Genomic DNA, 27,040 nt, shown 5'->3' on the forward strand with positions numbered 1-27,040 from the left:
GGTACCAATTACAAAATCTAAAAATGAGGAATGATTTTATTTTGATGACTAGCAACATATATAAATAAATTTTGGGAGTTGTATAACATTGTCATTATCAGAATCAATTAATAATATATGAAATACTTTCTAAAATATAAAATGTCCGTTCATATATTTTCACAGACTAACTGTATATTTATAGTGATCTGATTAGGAAACTGTGTAATCAAGAAGAAAAGACACACATTGGTATTATTCTTTTGTGTTAGATTACGTCAGGGAGATATTAAACTGGCAATTCATAGGCATTTAGAGATGCACCTTAATGAGAAATCTCGATGATTAACAATCAGTATTACTATAAAACAGTATAAATTATCTGACATTGTATCGACAGTATTTCACAAATAATAAAAAAATTAGCAAAAAATTACGAAAATATTTTCAATGGAAAAACAAATAGCATAAAGTAGTAAACTTACGCCTATATTGACTAAAATATTACTTCTAGATTGCATTCTTTAAAGAAACAGGTTTACCTTTTAAGAAAAAGTTCAGTTCTACAATTCAGGCTATTTGTTTTCAAATTATAGAAAGTTTTTCTTCCCATCCATGAATAACTTGACCCAGGTGGATAATCAAGTTAAAGTTCTAGTTCATTATGGTTATATTCTCTTTTAAGTATTCATCAATCAATATAAATGATGATAGTGATTACACATCACAGAACATGATATTTTTGTTATTTTGGTTGTATGACAGTTCATTATCATTACTTACAATGAGATATAATGTTTTTGTTAAAATGTTTTAAAATCTTATATGTTATTATCTATATGGTTTAAAGCACTCAATTTTGGTACCAGAAAAAAAAAAGTGAAACAATACAAAAAAACACTATTTAAATTTACTTTAAATTTGCATATTAATGCAGAAAATATGTGGTGGTTATCACTTATAAATATTGAAGAAATCATTATCATACCTCTACAAGCTGGCATTACTCCACTCCAAGTGCCATTAGTTGTACAAGTCCTGATTCTGGAACCATTCAATTCCATTGTATAGCCTGGCTGGCACATGTAGGAAACATTTTGTCCAACCACATAATCATCTCCATATCTCAGTCCACTGGCTGGTATACCTGGGTCTCCACAACTGATTACTATCAATATTGGATTGATATTGGAAGAGCAGATAGTTAATGTGGCATGTATTTAATGGAAAGAAATAGTAAGCATATGGCATACTTAATATAAAAGTAGGGAAAATTAGTTATCATGCTCATTTTTAATGATAAAACATAAGCATATTTAAACCACATACTGGCAATTCCTGATTATGATCAGTTACTTATTAGAGATTCTATACATATGGCTCAGAAACTGTCATTTAGACTCTGAAAAGGCCAGGTTAATATGCTATTATGTTGTAAAAAACTCTGATGTGGTAACCTCTTTTAACCTGAATTAAATAATCATGGAGAAGCCATCCTATAGGATCGAGATTTCTAACATAATATTTGAAATTCATACTCCTATATATGGTTACTGAAATCTCTAATTTATCAGGCTTGCTGGACTGAGAGTATATTTTCTGCACAGTGCCACTCAACTGGATATTATCATAGTTTTTAACTAACACAATGCTAGGTACAAAAATAATAATTTTATTGAATAAATGAAAGAATGAATAAACTATAAAATGTGAATTTATCACACACTGGGCAAGATACATAATTTGTGGGCCTAGTGAAAAATGAAAATGCCAGAGCTAGGGATAGAGAAATCAATTTCCCATTTCCATCATCTCATTGCCATCCCAAGTGACAGAACGATCCTCAAGAAATTGCGACCTCCACTCTGGAATGTGCTTGCTTCCTGGATTAGGGGTGAGTAAGAGGCCTCTGTCAAGTGCTTGCCAAATCTGCCTTGTATCGCCAGGCTAGGAAAGGGTTAGCTGCTGCCCTGCTCTGCCCCAAGACTCCATGAGTATAGCCAACTCCAAGCAGCCCCACACACGCTTGCACCCAGACCCCACAAAGGGGTGGAGAACAAAGGTGCAATGTGAGCCTCCTTCGCTAATGACATGATGGACCGGCTGGGCAGAAGGCATCAGTGGCCCAGAGCAGGGGTGGGAGTGGGAAGGCCAGGCAGGGCCAGGGGCACCAGGTGGTAGGGAGCTAAAGGCCTATAACCCATCCTAGAAAGACAGGGAGGCAGGGAGGCAAACTGTACAAGAGCAGACTCTCCAAACCTTCAGCACATGCTCCATTGTCCCAGTGGAATTTAATTAGAAAACACAAATTCAAAGATTAAATCATTAAGAATTTTGAGACGGTGATCACAGAGCATTAAACACCAATCACAGGAGCCTTTTGAGCATGAGATTATAACAATCATGCTGGTCCATAAAGCTGTCTCAAATTACATATGTAATATTCTCATTTATAAAATGACGCCACACAAAAACTTTCAATAAGACTGGTGACAGCATAGGAAACAGAATTAAGTCTAAATATGGCATTTATGGATAACAGAGATCCTATATAAGCCGCAAAAGCACTTGCTGTTTTGAGAAACATGATTTAAGCATGCTTGGCTAAACGCTTTCTGGTGGCTAAGAGAAAAAGGAAAACACAAAAGGTCACATCACTTTTCCTTTTCTGGAGACAAAAAACATGTGGCATACCTGCCTTTTAGTATTTTTTTTGCCTTTTGAAGTTTTTTTTCATAAAAGGACAAATAATTTTACCAGGTAAATCTAAGTTATACTGTCTCATTTTTATTTTGAATTAATAGTAATTAATTAATAGTTCCCATTTTGGAAGTCTAGGGTTAAAGACTAAAAATAAAGACACAGAAGACCTTAATGACAATTAAATTATATTGTATTTATTAATTTACCATTAAAATTATGAATGTCAAGGTTTTTTTCATATTTTTTTAATCTGTTGAGCCTAAGAAATTTAGGACCATGAATGATGACATTTAAATTAAAGAATAATATTCACGACACTCCGCCTGCTAATCCTCAGAGCCCTGAAGCGTTTGCTGAAATCACACTCATTGAGTGTTTCTATCTGACTCCTAATAAGAGTTTTGTATATAGGATGATTTTTATTCTTTTAGTTACTAACGAGGAAAATATTTTTTAAATCGTACAACTGAGTTGGATAGAAAATTAAATCCTGCTTGTTTACCATAAAATGTCAATTCTTTTTGCAGTTTTAAAACGTGTAATCATATAAAAACGAGTTTAAGACTTCAATTTATTTTATTTAACTTGCTATTTTATATTTTTAATCTAGATTAAAAGCTAAGAAGAAGGAAAATTAAAGAGAACACCAACAGATAGTTATTGTTTTCTGGGCAGCGCTTTACAGACTGAATTAGAATTCTGGCAAGAAAGAACAGCTAACCCAGTCGTAAGGCACATGAGCTGAGTGAGATGTAGCCACCGAAAGAGAGGACAGAGGGTTTATTTTAGAGAAGCACTGAGGAAGAGTTCTGCATATCTTGGCAGCATCATGAGTGAAATGCGTGATAACAACAGCTTCAGAAGGATTTGTTCTGGTGGTTTCATCATGAAGCAAAGGCCAAAGAGGAAGTTTCCAATAGCAACAATCTTTGTAAACAGCACCTGCTCCACAAGTCAATTCAGTCACCACCAGCTTGTTTTCAGCAACAAAAAGAGGCTTTCGGTTTTTTTTAGGCAAAACCTTAGAATAGTAGCTCTTTAGGGCTTTCCCCTAAAATTCAGAGACATTAGTGCCTAACAACAGGGGGCTGTGGTTTAATGTAAGAGAATCTTTTCTAAGGTCACCAGAATCCCTTATGCACACAGCAAAAGTGCACGCACACGCACGCATCCACACACCCACAACCCAATAAACTCCATGAAGACAGTTATTTTGTCTGTTTTCTACACTACTGTATTCTCTGAGCCGAGTCTTGGGCATGGCTCATCATAAGAGATTAAGTAAAATATTTGTTTAAAGAATAAATGAGTGAATGAGTATGTAAGGAATGATTCAACAACTCAAATTCTCAAAAACACATAAATTGTTTGAAAGGTTTGAGTTTGGTTTTGTGGGAGCTTTTCTCATTAGCTTCTATCATGTAATTGATGCTTATTTGGCATCATTTATGATAATTCTAAGTATATAACCTCTATGCTAAATATAAAACATAATTGTGGTAATTCTAGTCAATCTATGCCACCTCAAAACTATTTTCTCTTTTAACTTCTTAAATGAGCATTATAAATATGCATTTTTAAATAAAATATGATCACGTTACCCACACTTTTATAACAGAATTCATTTTTTACTCAATATCTAATGAACATTTTTGCATGTTAATACATATAGATCCATTTAACTTGTTTTTAATGACATGATATTCCCTTGCATGGATATACATGCAATATGATTCATGTAACCAAACCCCTGTGACTGATATTTGAGTTATCCCATCATTTTCCCACTGTACACAGTGCAGCAATGGACATGCTTGCTTGGACATAATTATACACGTGCTTTGCTGGGTTTCAAGTCCAGAACAGAGTTCTGTAGCACAATGAAGTTCCACAAAGGTGCTCAAGCCACTTCCCTGGTAACACTTCTGATTCTACACAATCTCTCAATGCAAAAGTTAGTTTCCTTTTTATATCTCAGTAAGGTAAGTTTTCTCAACTTTAACCTTGGCACTATGACATTTGGGACCAATAATTCTTGGCTGCTTTATGCGTGGGGGGTGTTCAACATTGATCTCTACCTGCTAGATACCAATAGCACATCCCACTCACCTGCAATGTGACAGCCAAATATATGTCCAGACATTGCCCCTGGGAAGCAAAATCACCCTTGTTTGAGAACCGCTGCACTGAAGGATAATTCTCTCTTCTTGAGATTTAGATAACTTTTTAGCTTCATCTCCCCCAGTTTCATGCTGGGATAGCCCCCAGCTTTCTCTTGTGTAAGACTAGCCCAGCTCCCTGACCTATCCTCTACAAAAAAAATCTGTGAGAATTCTCAGGTTGGTAAAAAAAGATTGGGTAAGGGCCATTTCTGTGCTGGTTATTTGGAACAAAAAGCCGTAGTTTCATTCATCACTGGATATGATTAAGTATGCTGTCCCTGGCCCAAATGACTTGTAGGATGCAGGGCATTGATCAGTTTGGAAGCAGAAGTCCTGGTAGGTTAAAAAAAAAATCCAAGAAACAAATTATATACTTTTATATATATATATATATATATATATATATATACATATATATGTATATATATACATATATATATGTATATGTATATATATACATATATATGTATATATATACATATATATGTGTGTGTATATATATATATATTTTTTTTTTTTTTTTTCTTTAGACCTGACAGCCAATCCTTACTTGACAAGCCCTGTCCTGGCACAGATTGTATCTTTTTCCCAAACACTATGTGCCCTAGGTACCAGAGGTGGCTCTGTAGATTTTGTGAAAGATAATGTTTCCATACTATTAGTGTCTTGAAGGGTTTCTGTGTTAACAAAAATGTATATATGTTTTTAATGAGTATTTACTTGTGCTTAGTTTTTAGATCTTCTCTCTCAGTCTGAACATTACAGAAGGGGACTTCGCCAAATCTTAAGATCAGGACACTGTTATGAGCTTCTTGGTATTGTAGCAAATATCTTTTCCTTCCAGCTTGGTTTAAGTTCTGTGGATGTTTCTTAACATTTATAATTTCTCTGCCAAAGTGTTCATGATATTTGAATGCATGGTTTTGATCTCATGATATATTCTTTTACTCACCCATGAGAAAATTAGTTATTTGGGGGAAACTTCATACTCCAGCACTGGCGGTGGGTTTAATAAGGACCTGTCTGGAGTGCAGAAGGATAGGCGTAGAGAAGAGGGAAGAGTTCTTGGTTTCGAGGCATATTTTTAGAGAAAGATTAATTAAGTGTACAATTTCTCAATTCCTCTATAATCTGAAGCTGGTGAATATTAGCAGTTAGAATTTATGTGAGGAACATTTTATCCTTTTACCAATATCTGTAATAAGGCTAGATATGAGGAAGAAAAGTAGGGGCATTACCATTATTATTAAATTATGTTTATTCCAAAAATGTTTTCTAAAATCATGAAAATGGATAAGGAAAATCACAGGTGACACATCTACACATGTGATTGGAAAGGAGTTTTTTAAGAACAAAAAATCTGTGTGTGTTTGTGCGTGTGTGTGTGTTTGTTTTGCTGCTGGGCAATCAAGCAAATAAAAGGTATATTTGCAAATCACTCCAGTAGGAAATTCTCAAAGGGCAAAAATGCTTGAAATGCCAAAGCTACTTTACTGCGTGTGAAATATTAGAGACCAGAGACCAACCTTACTAAACTTTGCCAGTTCCTGGCAAAGGGCTCTATGATAGGTTCTGGGTAAATAATTTTTTATTAACTGAATCCATAAGTCATCCAATTATATTATAAACCCGCGGTTCTCTTTCTATTTCATTTAAACTGTATTTTATATAAAATATATTACTATAGTAAGTTAAAAATAAAATAATATTCTAAAAATTGGATCACTCCTTTGATTATCACTATGCAGGAGGTACTAGTTGCCTAAGGATAACTAACTCAGTGACGGAGGGGGAAAACACTTAAAGTAACCAAAATTTTATTTTAAAAATGTAGAAAAAAAAATCTAAATATAATTCAATTCTTTATATTTTACTTTCATTCAAGCATTGTAACTAGATAATTTATTCAACTATATTTTAAGACTTTTATTAATTCTTTCCTATTCAAATCGTCCTATATTGAAACGTATGTCATATAATCAATCTTGTTGATTTTATCTCTTTCAACTGATATTGTCCTAAATCTATCAGATCCCTATTTTCAATTATAATGTATGTGATTCAACAGTACTCCTGTTCTTTTCTTTTGACTCATCATATTAAAATATGTCATCTCCTACAAGATTTAGATTTATTATTGACATACCTGTACTCTATGTTTGAACTCTCATCTTGAGATAACCAAAAAATTATTGCTAAGCTATATAGAGAAAATTGTAATTTTAAGTGGAAAGTACTGTTGAGCAAACACAAATTTTACAAGTGGTCAGCTCATTAAAAAATGATATAACTTTGCAGAACTCCAATTGGTAAATGTAGACAAATTGGAAAAGTAAGAGAGGAATAGGCTATAAATTAACAAAACATTTCCATATGCCTTATAAGCAATGTCCTATATTTATATCATGTCAAATATATTTGACTATGGTAAAAAAAAAAAAAGGAAATAAAGCAAGAAAACAAGGAGGAGGAAAAATACAGACGGAGAAAATGAAGTGAACTTGATAACATTGCTTCCTGAGTCAAAAAGACTTGAGTTTAAATCTTAGAATCTACATTTACTAGCTGTGTTAGCACAGGAAAGAAAGTTATATTTTCTCTGTAAGATACCATTTCTTCAAATGTGAAATAGAAAGGATAATAGTATATACTTTATAGATTTGTTCTGAGGATTAAGTGAGAAAACTTGTGTAAAGCACTTAACATAAATCCTAACAAATGGTAAACAATGACAAATTTATTTATTATTAATAGAAATAGTAACACTTTGAATGAAAAGAAAAAAAGGAAAGTTTTATTTTCTTTAGGTGGGTTTTCCAAAAATTGGAATCAGGAATTTGGTTTAGAAATTTAGTTCAATACTTTAAATTTTTTCATACTTAATTTAATTCATTTAAAATTCATATTTATGTCCATGCATATAGATACTAGAAAAATAATGTCTACAAAAGGCAATTACATTAAATCAAAATTTATTAAATATATACTTTATTTGAATTTAATGTTTCTGGTATATATAAGAAAAAAAATTAATTTAATGGGAAATTTCATCCATTTATGTGGCAGAAATAACTGTTTAGTGGTGAGCTCTGTCAGTATTCAGTAAATCAGTTAAATGATTTGGTGCCTCAGTTTCCTGACCTATGCATATAAGTCTACGATACAATCTCTTCCAACTTCAAAATCACATGATTCTATCAATCATATATTTAAATTAACTTCCACTGCAAATTAATGAGAAGGACTCTGAAACACTGGTTCTAATCAACAGATCACCACATATAAAATTTTCAGTATGTTAGATTCTTTAATTACAGGAGTTTAATCTGTTTTAATTTCCACTGAAACCTCTCTGTGTTTCTTTTTGAAGGATATTTTTATATTTGCTTTTGGTTTGGGCTGCTACTGAGGTGTTTGCCTGTGAAGTAAATCAACTGTTAAAATTCTCAGTTTTTAGTTTAACAGCAATTCATCATTTAAAAGCTAATGCTTGAAATACCTTACTCAACACAATATTTCCCTTGAAGAACTGACATAAAAAAGAGACTTTATATTTTGATATGTTATTTGTTACTGGTCTGTGTTGAATTGAGTGTTTTTTAACTTGTTTAAAAATTCCTAAGGAAAAACAAAAACAATTCAGTTAAAAATTTAACCTAATTTTCAATCTTAAGAACTAGTATGTGTTTATCTTTACTAAAGTTGGAAAATACTTTAAATAAAAGACTTAGGTATTTATCCATGAATAAAAAAGTTGTTATTCAATGAAAAAAAATGTTAGTATATTTCCTTTATTCTGAATATATTCATTATTTCCTTCTTTTTCATAACTGTATATTGAAAACATATTATATACCAGAAACTGTGTGCTATGTTATCTATAAAATTACAAGCCCTCTCTGCAAGTATTTTAAAATGGAGTGGAATGGTAAGTCATGTGTACTAATAGCTAAAATAAAATTCATATGAGGTATTTGAGTCAGTCAACAACTATTTACTCAGTCAATTTATGTATCAGGTGCTAGAGGGTCAATGACATAAACAGCCCCAGTTACTAATGCCCTATTAAGTTTATAGTTTAGTGATGTAAGGAACTGCCATAAAAGAGTTATACAGTGTAGAGAGATCAGTTTTAGCCAAAAGGGATACAAGGAAGAAGTGCCCTAAGAAGGCTTTTGCCAAATGTGCCATTTGAGCTAATACTTAAAGGGTACTAGGTAAGAGTTTTAAAGGCTCAGATTGGGGTGGTGTACTATGAAAACAGTATAGCATATTTCTTAATTGTTAGAATGTTCAGTATTAAAAAAAATGAGACATTTTCAAAGTAAGGAGGAGGATTTCTTTCCTTCAAGATGGAGAAACAAGGAAGAATTTACTCTCCATTTGAAACAACTTCCCAATCCCACCCCCGTCAAAAAAAATTCAAGTTTCATCAGGCAGCAAAGCACAGTGATCCTTGAGCGACAGGAAACAATGAGGTGAGTGCTATGACTGCCTCGTCTTACTGCCCAAAGAGAGTTTCCAGGCTGTGGCACAGGGAGAAGGACCCCATGCAGAGCCCGGCAGACTCCCTGAGTTGAAAAGATGGATTGGACAGGAGACAACAAAGTGGATAGACTTAGTGAGACAGAATACAAGAGAGGACACACACACAGATCTCTGGAGATGTAGGGAGAAAACTCCTTGAGTTATTTGGCAGAATACTGATTAAGCCATGAGAAAACTGCCCAAGGTGAAGTAAAAAACTACTCCCAAAGATTAGATGTAACAGTATCTGGTGCTGACACAAGGCCAGGAATATTACTTGTTATTGATTCAAATCAACAACTGAGAAATATTTTGCTATTGCAGATTTGGCTGATATGTTCTATTCAGTGCTTATTTCAACAACCTTCCAGCCACAGTGTGCCTTCACCTTTGAAGAGACACAATATACACGAAGTATCTCAACAGCCTTGTCATCACACACAGTTTTCAGGCAAGATATTAACTACAACTAACTTTCTCAAGAATCACAGATATGACATGGCATTAGTTTGATGGCATCCTCCTCTGAATAGATTATTTCAGCTATTTATTCAGGAAATACAAATACTCACAAAAGAGCTAAAGAAAAAGGTGGGGGATGCATCATTCGCCCACATATAGTACAAGGCCTGCCTTCTTAGTAAATTTCTGGGAATTACTAGGTCAGCCAAGGGCTGCTCCACCACTGACACTGTCAAGAACCATTGACCTTCTCCACACCACAACATTAAAATAAGACCAGCATCTTTTTGGATCCTGGAAGCAACATGCTTCTCATTTACAAATTTTACTTACGCCCATTTATGTTAATATTCACAAACGACTTTTAATGAGGGCCTCTACAGCAAAAGTATAATCTGTTCACATTTCAACACACAAGAAACTTCCATTAGTCTCCTCAGAGCCTATTTCACTCAAGAGCTTTAGCAATGTCTCATGACTCCTTGAATGAGTCTCTGAACACATCCTAAAATAGCTCTTCTTTTCAAAAATTTCATGATTTACATGATGCTACTGTTCTCCTTAATTAATATAAGCAGCAGTGATTTTCCAATGGATAGATTATTGTTAGTTAAATAAATTCTATTTTTCCATATACAGGCATTAATTTATATATAGGAATTTTAAATACATTAAAAAAAATCCATCAAGTGCGTAATTTCATTATGATGCTGAATCTCTAAAATGCCACATTTTTTAACATCTCAAGAGGGCAAATCAGCCACCAGGACTTCCGACAATAGTGCACGAACCCAAAAATAATCAGTCTGCTTTTTCAAAAACCAAGTCAACAATTAATATGTGCTAGATTGGCAAAACAAAAGTACATTCCTTGTATTTTTAGTCTTGATTATAGCTGATAATTCATCTCTATTTTAACATACTGTAAAATTACATTTAATAGCACTGATATTCTGCGATCCCTCTTTTCTCTGCCAATGTAATACCTTGGAAGCCAACTGATTCTTAAACTCACTAGTGTACACTTGAACCATAACACTACTATCATCTTTTAATGTGAAGGACAATACAAATATTCAAAACCTTGCCTGGTTTGATTAGTTACAAAATACACACATACATGTTTATATAACTATTTTTCACATACCTAGTGATATTTCAAAATACTGAGAAGAAACTTACTTGTACAGTTAGGCAAAGTTCCAGACCACGTTCCATTGGCTGTGCACTGCCTAACTGAAGGTCCAGAAAGGATATATCCCTCCACGCAGGAATAAATGACTGAACTAGAAAATGTTGTGCCATCAATCCGAAAGACTTTTCCATTGGCTGTTGTCCCTGGGTTACCACACTGTACAGCTATAAAACAAAATGGTTAAGAGTATATATAAAAATAGTGCATTTAGGAATCCTCTCACAAAAAGTTAAGGACTAAATGATTGTTTTAGATTATCCAAAGGAGCGATAAAATCCTCTAAAATAAGCACTGAATTCTCTTTTATAAGGAGTTGAAATTCAAGATGAATTTATACTGATCTTATTAGTTTAATTACTGGGATACAAATCATATAAAAGCTATTTTTAAAAGAATTTTGTGAGTCATTTTGGAAAAAACTTTGCACAGTAAAGTAATTACTTGAGAGTATTGCTTTTGGGTAACACAAAGTCTTTCAAAGAAGGATTTTAAGAGTCTCTGCCTAAAAAGCAACTCATGTAAAACTGGAAGATATGTAACAAGAAGAAACAAAGATTTACTATAATTGTACTTGTAAGAAAACAGATATAAAACATACACTTAAATGTTATAAGCATCATGTATGTTTTTATTTATATAAGTATATAACTGATTTGCACTAAAACGTTATAATCTCTATTTCTGGACCAAAGTGTACAAATAAATTAACTGAGTAAAAACAAAGTCACTAAAGTCTACGAATGATTTTCATTAAGTTTTCAATGTATCCTAAATAGGAGTCACAAACACAAATGCCTTATATGATTATTCTGTATTATGTTTAACTATTTGCCATCAATGGAATAAGTGAATTTTTTAAATATATTAAAAGCAAGCCTATGTCAAATGCAGTACCTAATTTTGTTGTAGTATAAGAAGGCATCTTAATACTTTACAGAATTTAAGGCTATCTATACGAATATGAAGTGTAATTATAATTTCAGAAAGTACCACATATATCCCTTGCTGCATCTTAAATATTTAATTTTGTTGATCATTGGTAGTGGTGCTGTATGTTTGTGTGCATGTGTGTGTAGACAGAAAACTTATACATCTTGCACATTACAATTAGGGCATCTTTCTTTCATAAAGGTTAGTAACTGGAGAGTTTTCCATTATGTGTGTATTCATAAGCTGCCTAACTAATCTCCTGTTGATAAACATGAAATTTAATTTAGTTTAATTTCTCTATCATTTTTGGTTATAATATACTCTAGCTTATATATACAACTATGTACATTGATCCTATTTTTAAGATAAGTTTCTGAAAGTAGAATTTCTGGATAATTTTAATTCTGAAAAATATTTTTAAGTATATATAGTGTTACCCAAGATATTAGAAAAATACACACTTGTATCAATAGCGTGAAAGTTTGCTTATTTTCACACATCCTCTCCAATACCATGTCCCATCATTTTTAAACACCTTGTCAGTTTGCCAAAAAATGCTACACTCTTTTAAATTGCATTTTTCTATTTATTAAATTAAGATATTTTAACACATTCATTTGATATTTTAATTTTGTCTGTAACATTCTATGAATGCTTTTATATTTTATCGTCAATTACTAAAGTAATATAACATTACAAAACATTTGGAATAAAGAGAATAAAAATACTACAAATTTCACCACTCTGTACTATTATCATTTTTATTGTACTGACTTTTATTTTTTCTCTCAAATGACTATCATTTTCCATGATTTTAATAGAATACCTCATTTTGAATTTTATTTTTCAACTAAGTATTATATGATTTACATTTTGTCATATTACTTCATGGCTTTTATTCTAATATTTTTATTGACTATACACTATTATGTAAATATACAATTGGTTATGTAATATTTTTCCTAGTGTTGTCAGATTGGTTTCTGTTTTTGCTAGTTATAATCAATTTGAAATAAAAATAATGTGTCTTTATGATTGTGTGTTTTCCTTAATATTTTTATTTTCTTTAGGGAAAAAAAATCCTCAAAAGTGGAGTTAATAAATCAAAGCTAAGAATATATATGCATTTTTATCAACTTAATCTAAAATATAATTTTAAGAAACCTCTAGAAATGTTTTAAAGTTCTAGTTTTGCTGCACATACGCTACAATTTCATATTAAAGCAGGTGAAAAATGATGGTTTGATGTTTAATTGTAAGTTTCTGAGTAGTAGTTATGTAGAATTTCTTCTATAGTTTGCAAATTTTTTTGCTCTTCTGTATTTTCTGTTCATTTCCCTCTTTCCAGTCATCTGCTAGAATCTGTTTTTCTAAGTGATTTGTATGAGCTCCATTTTATGGGGAAAATATTAATTCTGTTTTATTTGCTACAACTCCTAGTTCTGTTTTATCTGTAATGTGTATATTAACAAAACAAGGTCAGCACCAGGTTGCAATTCATCTAAAAATATTTTGCAGTTCAGCTGAACAAAGAGCTGGCTTAGATATCACCCACATAATGTACGACATCATTATAAAGATTTTGCCTTTGGAAAGTAAGTTTGAGAAATAAAGTGAAGACAGTGTGCTTAGTGTCTTTTGCTCCACAACTTTGTTCCCACCCTTTCCCTATAATAGAAACTGAGCTGCACTTTAATTAAGATTATTAATTTAGTCCAGTTATAAAAAAGATAACTATCTTTCCTAGAATATGGATACTAATTTTAAACATAACATAAATTTCTGAAAATATAGTCAATCAAAAAACTGTCAAGAAGGTTTTATTGGGAATTGTTTTCTATTTATAAAACCCATATGTTTGGTATAACATCAAGTAAGTTTCATACATACCTTTGCAAGTTTAGTTTTTGCACTAAAATAATCTCAAAAAGAACAATTTAAATTATAAGGATAATTTTCCTGCAACATTTCCTTTTCTAGCCAGTCTTGTAAAGATTTAATTATGTTTACTCTGAATCAGTCAGAACAATTAACAATTTTACTTAAACATCCCAAATTTTAAGAATTCTAATTATGAGCAATACCTATAAATAAAAATATCATTTATACTTAGACATCTTTTTATATTTTTCCATTTCTACAAACCTGAAAACTAAAACAGATCATGAGGTAATGTTGATGTGAGAACAACCTAATTTTTTCCTAATGGTGTCAACAATACAGAGCACTGTGATAAAGGGAAAAAAAAAAATCTTTTTAACTTTTCCAATCCTGATATCTACTGTGATGTGAACAATGTATATAAATGACCCCTGAGAGATAATTTTAATAACTTAATAATTGTCATCTATCATATTTCTCTTATAGGACAGTGTTGGTAAAACTGGAATGATACTGCTTTTATTCCATGGTTCAGGACAAGACCTGGTAGGAGTAATTTCACTAGCAGCACCCAGTTGAATTTGATACACATTAAATTCCAGCATTATCAATGTTATAAGCTTCTACATGAGATTACCTTTGCATTCTGGCTGCCTTCCAGTCCAACTGCCATTGGGTAAACATGTTCTTTCTTCTGAGCCATGAAGGATATAACCAATATCACAGGCAAAACGTACAGAACTTTTGGTTCTGAAATTGCTTTCCTGTCTAGAACCATGACCAGGAGTACCTGGATCCCCACATGTACCAGTAGCATCACCTGCAATGCAGTACAGTTCAAGTTAACTTATTTCAATAAACATTTATTAAGTTATGATTTAGTCCAACATTCTTGTAGGAATTTATTTTTGTGCATGTTGTGTTTTAATATGATAAGTTGACTGGGTAAAATCGTAATTCATATTTCCCATCTGACTCCAGTCATAAGAAAAAGCCTAAAGGAAAAAGAAAATAGTTGCAGAGTATGGTGTTATTTTCCATATCAGTGATATTTGGAGACATTCAATGTGTTGAAGACATTTCATGAGTATTTCCAGAATCTAGTTCTTAACCAACGTAATGGAAAATTTATAATTGACAGTTCTTTGGGCTCAAATGAGAATGGATTTATACAATTAAAATTGAAAACATGGACTTGGCAATTTTCATCTTTCCTTCTCTGAATTGAAATCAGTTTCTGTTAAAATAGAACTGTGATATACTGGAAAATATAAATGATAAAATATAGTATTTCTAAACTTTCACCCCCTAATCGTCTCTATCAATGACCACTGACCAAAAATGAATAAGCTGCATACTTCTCATACATAAAAATATAAAAATAAATTGTAAACAAAGACTAGAAACTCTGACTTAAGTTCTTAATAAGGATTTTTTGCTCATGACGAAGTGTTTCTCTTTTGATTATAGTGTTTAGGATTTACTGTCTCTTTATCATTTCTTAAATAATTTTAATTAAAGTTACCACAGTATTAGTATACTTTTGAGACAGAGAAAGAGAGAGAGAGAGAGAGAGAGAAACAGAGAAACACAGAAAGAGAGACAGAGAGAAAGTTGAATACATTAGCATTGAAAGTGCTTTCTGTCTATCTAGATGCCTATTTTGACACGCCCTGTGTATTTGGAATCCTTCTTAATATTTCCTCATCTTCATGTGATGCAATATTAATAATCACATAAATATTTAAGGTCATTATTTCACTTTTTAATATATGTGTACACATTTTTTTTACAACTAAGTAGTAGTTTCCCAATCAATCCTGTGTGTGTGTGTATGACACAGAAAGGGGGGGAGGAGGGAGGGAGGGAGGGAGGGAGAGGGAGAGAGAGACAGAGAGAGAGAGACAGAGAGACAGAGAGAGAGATGTGTGTTATATGTATTATCAGTTAGCTGAGTGAGTAAATTAACTATGATAGTTTTAAAAATCTATAGATTAAATTTGAAGTACCAGGCAGTTATTTCATAGGGTTTAACCACAATTACAAGAGGAATCTGAAACTAAGTATTTCACAACTTTTACCTCTAAAGGAAAAACAGTGTAAAACAACTCCTAATAAGTCATCATATGATCTCCACAGAGATAAAATAATATAAAGATAATGGACAATATGTAAGTAGAAAGAACAGGCAGAAAAATAAGCACCAATATCTGGCTGATAGGTAAAAACAGAATAAATAGTATCAAGTAGGGAGAAATCACAGCTCTAAAACTGAAATACAATTTCTGAAGAAAAACAGTAACTTAAACAGCTCAAAAAAGATTTTTCAAATACTCACTCTGTGAACAAATGATTAATTAAAAGTAGACTAAATATTTACTTATTCTAAGAAAACTCTATTGGGATTATAGAGACTCAGGAGTTATATGTTGTCTATTAATAACAAATAAAATTAGGATAAATAAATGTCTTTCATAAAAATTATTGGCTTAGTTTAATTTAAAACATTTAAGGTTTTATTTTAAAATTATGCTATTAAGTAACTGATTGCTTACAAAGTTCAGTTACAAAGAACTGAATTCTAACAGGAAATCACTGATATAACATTGCCTTCTAGGGGAAATTATATTTTATATCTGCTAAAATGGAATAGCTACTTAAGCTTGAATGGTTAGCTATTTTAATGAATAAAAAAGCACTTCACAGAGAGTAGCATCCTAAAACCACTTACATTTGATACAACACAGTTCAAAACATATACCTGTAATTTATCATTTACAAGATCAGTATTAATTTGTGTTCTAAATTCATATTACCTTAGAAGAATTCCGATAAATGTAAAAATGTTACAGCTTCTCCCATGAGATTTTTAAAAGAGAAATGTATTACTGTATCTCTTTAGATTGTTTTGTGTATATATTCCTAATAATAATACTATTAATGTAATTTCCAACACATATCATCCAATTTTCCAAGTGGTACCTGAACAATGAGGTTGTGATCCACTCCAATGGCCATTTAATTGGCAAGTCCTTGATGATTGGCCGAGAAGGGTATGCTTTCCTGTGCAGGAATAGCGAACAGTGGACCCAAATGTATACTTCTCACCAGACAGGACTGCATTAGGAGGAACGCCAGGGTGTCCACAGTCAATCACTACAATACATAATTATTGAATATAAAATTTTTTATATCTCTATCGAACAACCTGCACCAACTTTTTATGAAATAAACCAGAATTATCTGCTCTAATATACACGTCGTCCAGAAATCAAATATCTATATGACAGTTGAAGTTACAGGAGTTATTCTGTCAGCCCACTCACCCTGAGCATGAGTTTAACAGGAACATTGTAAGTAAACTTAAATGATTGAATCGGTATAAGCTTGTATGTGTGGGGATAGTGAGGGTGTGTTTATATACATACGTGCATGGGTTGGAAGTATGTATGTGCCTAGATAAGGATGTGAAAGTCAGGGAGAGGAGTGATGTGGATTGACAAAATAAGGTCATATAGGATTCAAAATGAGCTCATACAAAAATTAAAAGGGAAAAACTTAAGGGTAAAGGAGAGGGAATGAAGGTGGATCTGTGACACACAATGTAGACTACACATAATGTAATCCAGAATAATTCCACTCCAGGCCATTAATGAATAAATTATCCTGTATAAAGAAAATACTCAGTGGCTTATCAACCAAAACACAGCTAAGCATAGCAGAATCAGATGTTAACACATTGAGAATTCTCTTTATAAGCTAGAAGTAGCTTGGGAACTCACTGTGTGCCCCCTTTTAGTTGTAATCTGGAAAAATACTGAGCACAATATGACTCTAAAGTATTAAATAGCACACAAGGAGACATAAACTTAATAAAACCCCTGAGTACTTAGCACAGTACCAGGGAGTGCTATAGGAAATAAAGAAAAGGTAAAAAGTAAACGAGAGCTAAGAAAATCTGAAGAAGTTCATGTTTTCAGGTCCTACAAAAGATTTTTAACTTTAATGTTGTAGCCACACAAGGCTAAGTAAGTGAATTACTTAAACCATTAGACTAGTCAGTCTACAAAAAGAAATCAAATGCATTTTAAGCAAGGGATCAACAATTGATTTAATTATCTGCATAGAATATGAAATTAGATAGACGCTGTATAAAGTTTTGTTTCTTTGTTAGTTTGTGAATGAGTACATGAATGATGCCACAAATTTTTCAAAATATCTTACCCCATGAACATAAAGAAAGTGCCTCTTAAATAAAACATGATTATAAAGTAATTTTATAATTTAGCAATTTAGTATAACCAAAAATTACTTTCACAATGATTTCTTGATACACTACTCCTTCAATCTATAAAATTCTTCTCTCTCTTATCATGTCCAAGATTCATCAACTCTGAGATGTAAATATATTTGAGACCTATCAATAAGCTGAATTCCTAGAATTCATGTTCACTTCTCTATGTCTTCACATAATTTTGATTTATTTCTGTTAAATTATTGTCTCACCACACATGTTAATTATATGCAAAGCTTCTATAATTTATTTTATTTATATTCTACAATTCTAACACAACATATAACAAAATGCACTCATATGCTGACTGACTTGAAAGATGATGTGTATTAACATTTCATATGTGCATGTACCTGTATATAATAAATACTTAAAGTCAGTAAGTATTAAGTAACACCTTTGTCTAATTTCTCAAGTATTTTCAAGCTTTTGTGGCTGTTTATATTAAACTAATTTTGCTTTAAAGAAATTTGAAATATTAGTACAATAGAAAATAAAAATGTAGTTTCTTCTCATGGGATGGTAACATCATAGAGTATGAAATACATCTGCTTTTAATATTCTATCTGCTCCATGAAGGTTCAAAATCAAGGGATGACAGAGAAATATTAATCACATTATTACTAATAAAAATGGCATTTGGGCATTGAATTGGCAGGATATAGGGAAGTGTAGTTTCAAAATAAAACAATACAATCAATATGCTTCCCTCTGATACATAGCTCTAAATATTTCATAAAGACAGTAAATATACATGTTCCTTCCATGGCATTATCTCAAGGAAGAGTTCCCATTATCTACTTACTGATACATTCTGGTAAAGGTTTGTCCCATTGTCCATTTGGTTGACATATCAAAACTGAAGATCCAAATAAGAAATATCCAGGATTGCAGTCATAGAATACCACAGTGCCATAGGTGAAATTCCCATGTTCTATTTTACTTTCTCTTTTGGAATTGCCTGGAATTCCAGGATCAGAACAGTTGACCACTAAACAAATGACAAATTTTGAAATATATGTTTGGAATAATATACATATACTTATATAGTTTTCCATAAGAAACATAGTTTCAAAGGTAAATTTAATCAAACAAACCAAAGATTCAAGGAATAAAATTAACATTTTAATGGGATATAATGGACTGAAATTGGTATGGCTGAAAGTATTGGAAAAAGGAAAACTTCTTTGCAAAATTGTTTTGAACAATAGCAACTCCATAAATATTATACTGAGTACAGATTTAACCTTTCAAGCTTTAGTTAAACAATTAGAAAATGGAGGAAAATGCTAATTTGGTTGTTACTTTATCAGACAATACAAAATATACCTCTTTGCAAGTGGAAAAAACACAAAACAATTATCTTTAATATATTTCTATAGAGAGAACAATAAATAAACCTCTAACGCAGGTATCATGGTAATTTAGGCCTCAAACATTGTTTAACCAAAAATATGAAGATTGCCATACTGAGTGAAGTAAGTCAGATAGAGAAAGACAAATATTATCTGATATTGCTTATATGTGGAATCTAAAGAAAACAGTACAAATGAACTTATTTACCAAACAGAAATAGAGTCACAGATGTAGAAAACAAACTTATGGTTACCAGGGGCAAAGAGGGGGAGGGATAAATTGGGAGATTGGGATTGATATATACACACTACTATACATAAAATAGATAACTAATAAGGACCTGCTGTATAGCACAGGGAACTCTACTCAGTACTCTGTAATGACCTACATGGGAAAAGAATCTAAAAAAGAGTGGATATATGTATATGTATAACTGATTCACTTTCCTATACACCTGAAACTAACCCAACATTGTAAATCAACTATACTACAATAAAAATTAAAAAAATATTTAAAAAATTGAAATGATAAGTTCCATTAATTATGAAGCAAACTGCAAGTAAAAAAGATATAAATGATTTTATATGCAGCCATAAAATAGGTACAAGATAACATAGTTAGGCAGCTGAAATAAAGTTTGTCAGTTTTGACTTCTAAAAAAGTTAAAAAATAAGAAAAAGGAAGGCATTGCTAATGAGATGATATCAATATTAAATATTTTTGCTTTATTAGCTGAAAATTTTCTACTGTTCTGCCCAAACTGTTTCAAACGTTATCATGCGTGTCGACACAGACACATTATTACCAAGCTCTAAGCTGGAATATAGTTAGATTTTTACCTTTGCACATTGGTGGAGGATGACTCCACTGTCTGTTGGCCTGGCACTGTGCTTTTGTTGGCCCTTGCATAAGATACCCAATATTGCAAGAGAATGTTACCACATCATTAAAGTTAAATCCATTTCCACTTGTTCTTCCATAAATTGGACTACCAGGGTGACCACAGCTCACAGCTAATAGCAACAGGGCCGGGGTGGGAGAGACACAGAACAGAATAATTAGTTATCAATTATTACATGAAAATTATACTTAATCATTTCAAAGAACGTGGAAAGAAGGCCACTTTTGTATGAAAATACACTTAAAGTAATTTTACTAGTGCAAAGGAACAATTTAGAATGCCAAAATAGTCTAATATAGTAGAAGTATTATATTAGTAAGTAGACAATTATTTATAATTGTGGTAATTACATGCAAGTAGTGCACAGATATTTAAAGTCCTATGATAGCTTTTCATTCTATTTCTTTTTACGGAAGAATACTGAAATTCAAAGAAATTTGGGAATGATTGAAATTCATATCACTAGTTAATGGCAAAAAGGAATGAAACTACCCAAATTTCCTTTCTAGTTAAGTTTAAGAATTGCAGATAAATGAAGGCAATTTTTTGTATTTAATTTTGAAATAGTTTCTTTTAATATTATTTATACAATCATTTTTATGATTGATAAGCAAAAGTGTGCTTGAAGAATAACTTAATGTGACTGCAATAAAAAATGATGCCTTATACTGTAGAATTCTTAACATATTGAGATACCAATATTAAGATTCCCTAAACCAATCAACCGTACTGGTATATTTTCTTCACTATTGATATTTGATAATTTAGCACAGTTTTGTTTGGAAATAATGGTATCAATTAGATGCATTATTTACATCGTTTAGTGTTATGGTTCTTTTTTAGAGTTTATTTAGTGCTGGCTTTTCCCAAACACTTATTCCTGTGAATTGTTTTATTGCATTATCTCACTTTATTAATCACAGGAAGTCCAGTAATACTGCTTCATAACTGGGCACAGTGAAAGACCCATAGTCACTTTTAGTAATTTCAAAATGACCCAAGAGCAATTAATTTTCAGCTGTATTGTTAACATCAATCTATTCATTTGAAAATGTAACTGCATCTTATTCTTGTTTAAAATTATTGATAAAGAAACCTTTTTACCCCTAGGGCCAATTTCCATTTATAGTTTCAATTATTCAGCAAGAAAAATAGTGGTATTAGTTGCCTATGCTTTGATATAATGAAAGGCAAAAAATCTGGGACGGATCCAGCATAATATTGCTGTCTTTAAATCATTAAACGGTCTGCCCCCCTACCCCCCACACAACACAGAGAAGCAATTTTGCTAACTATATGTTCTATTATCCTATTAAATCTCAACACATTAATGTATTTTCTATTAAACTAGAACTCCAAAAAAATTCTGTTGATTGGATAAGAATTTGACAATGATGGAATTTATAAATATGGATGTAACTGGCCACAAATTAAATATTTCCTGTGAACCCGTACTTAAAGCCCCATGCATTATTTCTCTGAAGCATCCAAAATCTCTATCATTTGATCCTATAGTGTTAAAATTATAACATTTTTACAGTGTTTATTCTAATTTTCTAACACCATTTTTAATACAAATGTCAGTGATTGCTGATGGAAATTATTAGGAGAAAAAAATAAGAAATATATGAATAATTTACTTTCTGATCCAAAATAGGATAGATTGTGATACGAAATACTGTGTCCTGCTGGGTATTCAGTGGAGTAAGAAAAAGTACTAGAGTTATTACTCAGTTATTTTAAAATTCATTTTATCCTTCATGTGTAAATTCACATCTAAATTAACTTAAAAGATCAGATGGATATTTGTTGAACTAGTAAGAGCTTTATTAAAACAATTCCAAAATTGTTCCAAATCCACAAAGTAATGACAGACTTTCTAATATTTCTTCCACTTTCATGGTGGATGGTTTTATATGCTTCTGAACACACCCTACTTTAAAGACTAGTGTGTGTCAGTATAAAAAAACGCGCTGTGAGAACTTAGTTCTTTAAATACACACACACACACGTGCACACACACGTACACATGTGTGGATTTGTCTATATAATCATTTCTCTTACCTAAGAAAAAAATTACTGGTAATTGCAAGAGAACTAAACAGAGGTCTCTAATTACTTTTGCCATGCTTACTTACGCACACAGGATGGAAGTTGACCAGACCAATTGTGATCCTGTTGACATATTCTCACTGAAGAACCAATCAGTCGAAAACCAGGATTACATTGATAAACAACTGTGTCTCTGTATCCATAATTTTCTCCAACAACTTGACCATTCACAATAAGCTCTGGAATTCCACAGTGGCCCGCTGAAATGGGTCAAAATAATATTTTTAAAATTATGATCTAAGTTTTATTATGATTTGTATATTTGTATACATATATAACATTACTAATCTTTAAATGTTTATTTAGAAGTATGCCACAAATAAGGCAAACACAATTATATAACATTAAGATAACTGTAATATACTTAACAAAATGCCTAATATTTGGGAATTAAAAGAAAACACATTTCCAGTAACAGTTGGGCCTGGAGGAAATTAGCAAACATTTCAATACATATAAAAATGAAAATATAGCATGTAAAACTTTGAGGAATACATATAAAGTATGCTTACTGAGAAGCTTTACAGTGTTAAATGCTTTTATTAGAAAAAAAGAAAGATATAGGATGAAACAAGCAATATTTCACTTTATGAAGAGGAAAACGAAGAGCAAAATAACGAAGAAAAAAAAAAAAGGCCAAAATAAGTAGACAGAAGAATATATTAAAGACATTTACAGAAATCAAGGAAATAGAAAATAGAAAAATAATAGAGAGCATTACCAAAGCTAAAAATTCTTTCTTTAAAAATAAGAGAGAAGGTTCAAATAAATAAAATCAGAAATGAAAGAAGAGAAATTACAAGTGATAGCACAGAAATATAAAGAATTATAAGAGACTACTAGGAACAATTATATACTAACAAATTACAAAAACTGGAAGAAATGGATAAATCCCTAGAAATTTACAATCTTTCAAGAATGACTCTTGAATAAATAAAAATCTGAACAGACCAATCACTAGTATGTGATTGAAACAGTAATCAAAAACCTCTCAACAAACAAAAATCCAGGACCAGATGGCTTCACTGGTGAATTCTACCAAATACTCAAAGATTAAATAGCTATTCTTCTCAAACTCTTCCAAAAAAATTATAGAGCAGAGAAAGCTTCCAAGCTTATTTTATGAGGCCAGCATTACCCTGATACCAAAACCAGATAAGAACACCACAAAAAAAGAAACCTACAGACTAATAACCCTAATAAATATAGGTGCAAAAATCCTCAACAAAATATTGGCAAACCTCATACAACAATACATTAAAATGACCATACACCATGATCAAGTGTGATTTATTCCAGGGATGCAAGGATGGTTCAACATCTGCAAATCAATCAGTGTGATATACCACATTAACAACATAAAAGATAAAAATCATATGATCATGCCGAGAGATGCAGAAAAAACATTTGACAAAATTCAACATCCATTTTTGATAAAAACTTTCAACAAAGTGGATATAGGGAGGCAATGTACCTTAACACAATAAAGGGCATATATGACAAAAACCTACAGCCAATATCATATTGAACAGTGAAAATCTAAAATCTTTTCCTCTAAGATCAGGAACAAGACAAGGATGCTCATTCTCCTCACTTTTATTCAACACAGTATTGGAAATCCTAGCCACAGCAATTAGACAAGGAAAATAAATAAAAGGCATCCAAACTGGAAGGGAAGAAATAAAACTATCACTATTTGCAGATACTATATACAGAAAATTCTAAAGATGCTACAAACTATCAGAAGTAATAAATGAATTCAGTATAGTTGCAGTATACAAAATTAATATACAGAAAACTGCTGTACTTCTATACACTAACAATGAATGATCAGAAAGAGACATTAAGAAAACAATCCCATTTACAACTGCATAAAAAAGAAGAAAATATCTAGGAATAAATCTAGTCACGGAGGTAAAAAACTTGTACTTGGAAAACTGTAAGACATTGATGAAAGAAATTGAAGATGACACAAACAAATGGAAAGATACCCCATGTTCATGGGCTGGAATAATTAATATTGTTAAAATGACCATACTACTCAAGGAAATCTACAGGCTAAGAGCAATCCCTATCAAAATACCCATGATACTTTTCACAGAACTGAAACAAATAATTCTAAATTTTGTATGGAAACATAAATAGCCAAAACAATCTTGAGAAAGAACAAAGCAAGAGGTATCAAACTCTCTGATTACAATCTATACTACAAAGCTACAGTAAACAAAACAGCATTGTGCAGGCACAAAAACAGACATATAGACAAATGGAACAGAACAGAGAGTCCAGAAATAAACCCACACTTATATGATCAATTAACCTATGATGAAGGAAGCAAAAATATAGAATGGGGCAAGGGCAGTCTCTTCAATAAATGGTATTGGGAAAATTAGACAGCTATATGCAATAAAATAAAACTGGATGACTTTCTTACACCATATACAAAAAAAACTTAAAATGGATTAAAGACATATGTATATGATCTGAAACCATAAAACTCCTAGAAGAAAACATAAGCACTATGCTGTTTGACATCACCCTTAACAATGATTTTCTAGATCTGTCTTCTTTGACAAGGACAACAAAAGCAAAAATAAACAAATGGGACTACATCAAACTAAAAAGCTTTTGCATAGTGAAGGAAACTATCATCAAAACAAGAAGTCAGTCTGCTGAATTGGAGAAGATATATGAAAATCATATAACTGATGAAGAGTTAATATCCAAAATATATAAAGAACACATATAACTCAGTAATAAAAAAAACCCAAATAGTCCAATTAAAAAAATGGTAAGAAGATCTGAATAGACATTTTTCCAAAGAAGACATACAAATTGCCAACAGGCACATGAAAAGATGCTTAATAGCACTAATCATCAGGGAAATGCAAATCAAAACCACAAAGAGGTGTCACCTTACAACTGTCAGGATGGTTATTATCAGAAAGACAACAAGAAATAACAAGTGTTGGTGAGGAGGTAGAGAAAAGGAACTCTTGTGCACTCTTGGTGAGAATGTAAACTGGTCCAGCCACTATGGAAAACAGTACGGAGATTCTTCAAAAAATTAAAAATAGAGCTTCCATTCCACTACTGGGTATCTATCCAAAGGGAAAAGATGAACACTAATTCAAAAAGATTTATGCACCTTCATGTTCATCGCAGCATTATTTACAATAGCCAAAATATGAAAACAACCTAAGTGTCCCTCAATTGATGAATGGTTAAAGAAGATACGATACACACACACACACGTACACACACCCACACCCACATGCACAATGGTATACTACTCAGCCATAAAAAGAACAGAATCTTGACATTTGGAATAACATGGATGGGCCTTGAGGGTATTAACCTAAGTGAAATAAGTCAGACAGAGAAAGACAAATACCACGTGATTTCACTTATATTTGGAATCCAAAAAACAAAAAAAGCAAACAAAACAAAACCTAGAGTCATAGATAGAGAGACCAAATTAGAGGTTGCCAGGGGGAGGAGGGTTAGGGGGAATGTGAAATGGGTGAAGGGGATTAAAAAGTACAAAATTCCAGTTATAAAATAAATGTCATGGGGATGTAATGTACAGTTTGGGGAATACAGTCAATAATATTGTATTAACTTTGTAAGGTGACAGACAGTAACTAGACTTACTGTGGTAACCATTTTGTAATGTATACAAATGTTGAATCACTATGTTGTACAACTGAAACTAATATAATACTGTATGCCAGTTATACCTCAATTTAAAAAAAAAAGAAAAAAATATAGTAGACTAAGCAAAGAGAAATATGTCATTGTAACACAATCAAGGTAGTCAGAAGTTAGAAGCTTTAAAAAAGAAAAAGTCAACAACATTGTTAGACTCCTAGCTAATCCTATCAACACACACAAAAAAGAGAGAACAAAATTACCAATAACAGGAATGAATGAAGTGACATCACTATAAAGCCTACAGATGTTAAAAGGATAAGGGAATATTAAGAACTGCTTTATGCCGACACATATAACAATTCAGAATAAAAGGACAAAATCTTTGAAAATTGTATCATCCAAAAACTAACACAAGATAAAATAGAAAATATGAATAGTCTATCTATTAAAGTATTGCAATTCTTAAACAATAACCTCCCCCTCAAAAAAAAACAAACTCATTTTTTCACAGTAAATTCAATCAAATATTTAAGTAAAAAAGCAAGCAAACAAACAAACAAAAAACACCAATCTTACACAAACTCTTAGAAAATAGAAGAAAAAGAATCATTTCCTAACTTGCCTAATGAGGTAACCATAATCCCAATATTAAACCTGTAAAAGACACAGAAAAAAATGTCCTTCATGAACATAGATGCAGCACTGTTTAAAACACTTTAGAAAATTAATACATGTAAAATACATCATGATTATCTGGGGTTTATCCAGAAATGACCAGTTGGTTTAAGATGAAATATTGACCACTGTCATCTACCATATTGACAGAATAAAAAGAGAGAAACATACATGGCTATTTCAATAGATGAAAATCATTTGGCAAAATT

The 27,040-nt window shown here is 31.8% G+C and overlaps 1 protein-coding gene across 3 annotated transcripts in view; it reads right to left on the reverse strand.

The window, feature by feature from the left end:
- The window catches only part of CSMD3 (CUB and Sushi multiple domains 3), a 1,197,799-nt gene that overhangs the window by 45,623 nt on the left and 1,125,136 nt on the right, over positions 1 to 27,040 (reverse strand). For all 3 annotated transcript variants that reach the window (XM_061171997.1, XM_061171996.1, XM_061171995.1), the window contains 7 exons: positions 22,529 to 22,702; positions 20,329 to 20,502; positions 18,939 to 19,124; positions 16,822 to 16,995; positions 14,477 to 14,659; positions 11,016 to 11,192; positions 968 to 1,147 (listed from right to left, as the gene is read on the reverse strand). In XM_061171997.1, the coding sequence (XP_061027980.1) occupies positions 968 to 1,147; positions 11,016 to 11,192; positions 14,477 to 14,659; positions 16,822 to 16,995; positions 18,939 to 19,124; positions 20,329 to 20,502; positions 22,529 to 22,702 (1,248 nt within the window). The remainder of the gene's footprint in view (positions 1 to 967; positions 1,148 to 11,015; positions 11,193 to 14,476; positions 14,660 to 16,821; positions 16,996 to 18,938; positions 19,125 to 20,328; positions 20,503 to 22,528; positions 22,703 to 27,040) is intronic.

The sequence above is a fragment of the Eubalaena glacialis genome, chromosome 17, assembly GCF_028564815.1.
Source record: "Eubalaena glacialis isolate mEubGla1 chromosome 17, mEubGla1.1.hap2.+ XY, whole genome shotgun sequence".
NCBI classification, from domain to species: Eukaryota; Metazoa; Chordata; class Mammalia; order Artiodactyla; family Balaenidae; genus Eubalaena; species Eubalaena glacialis.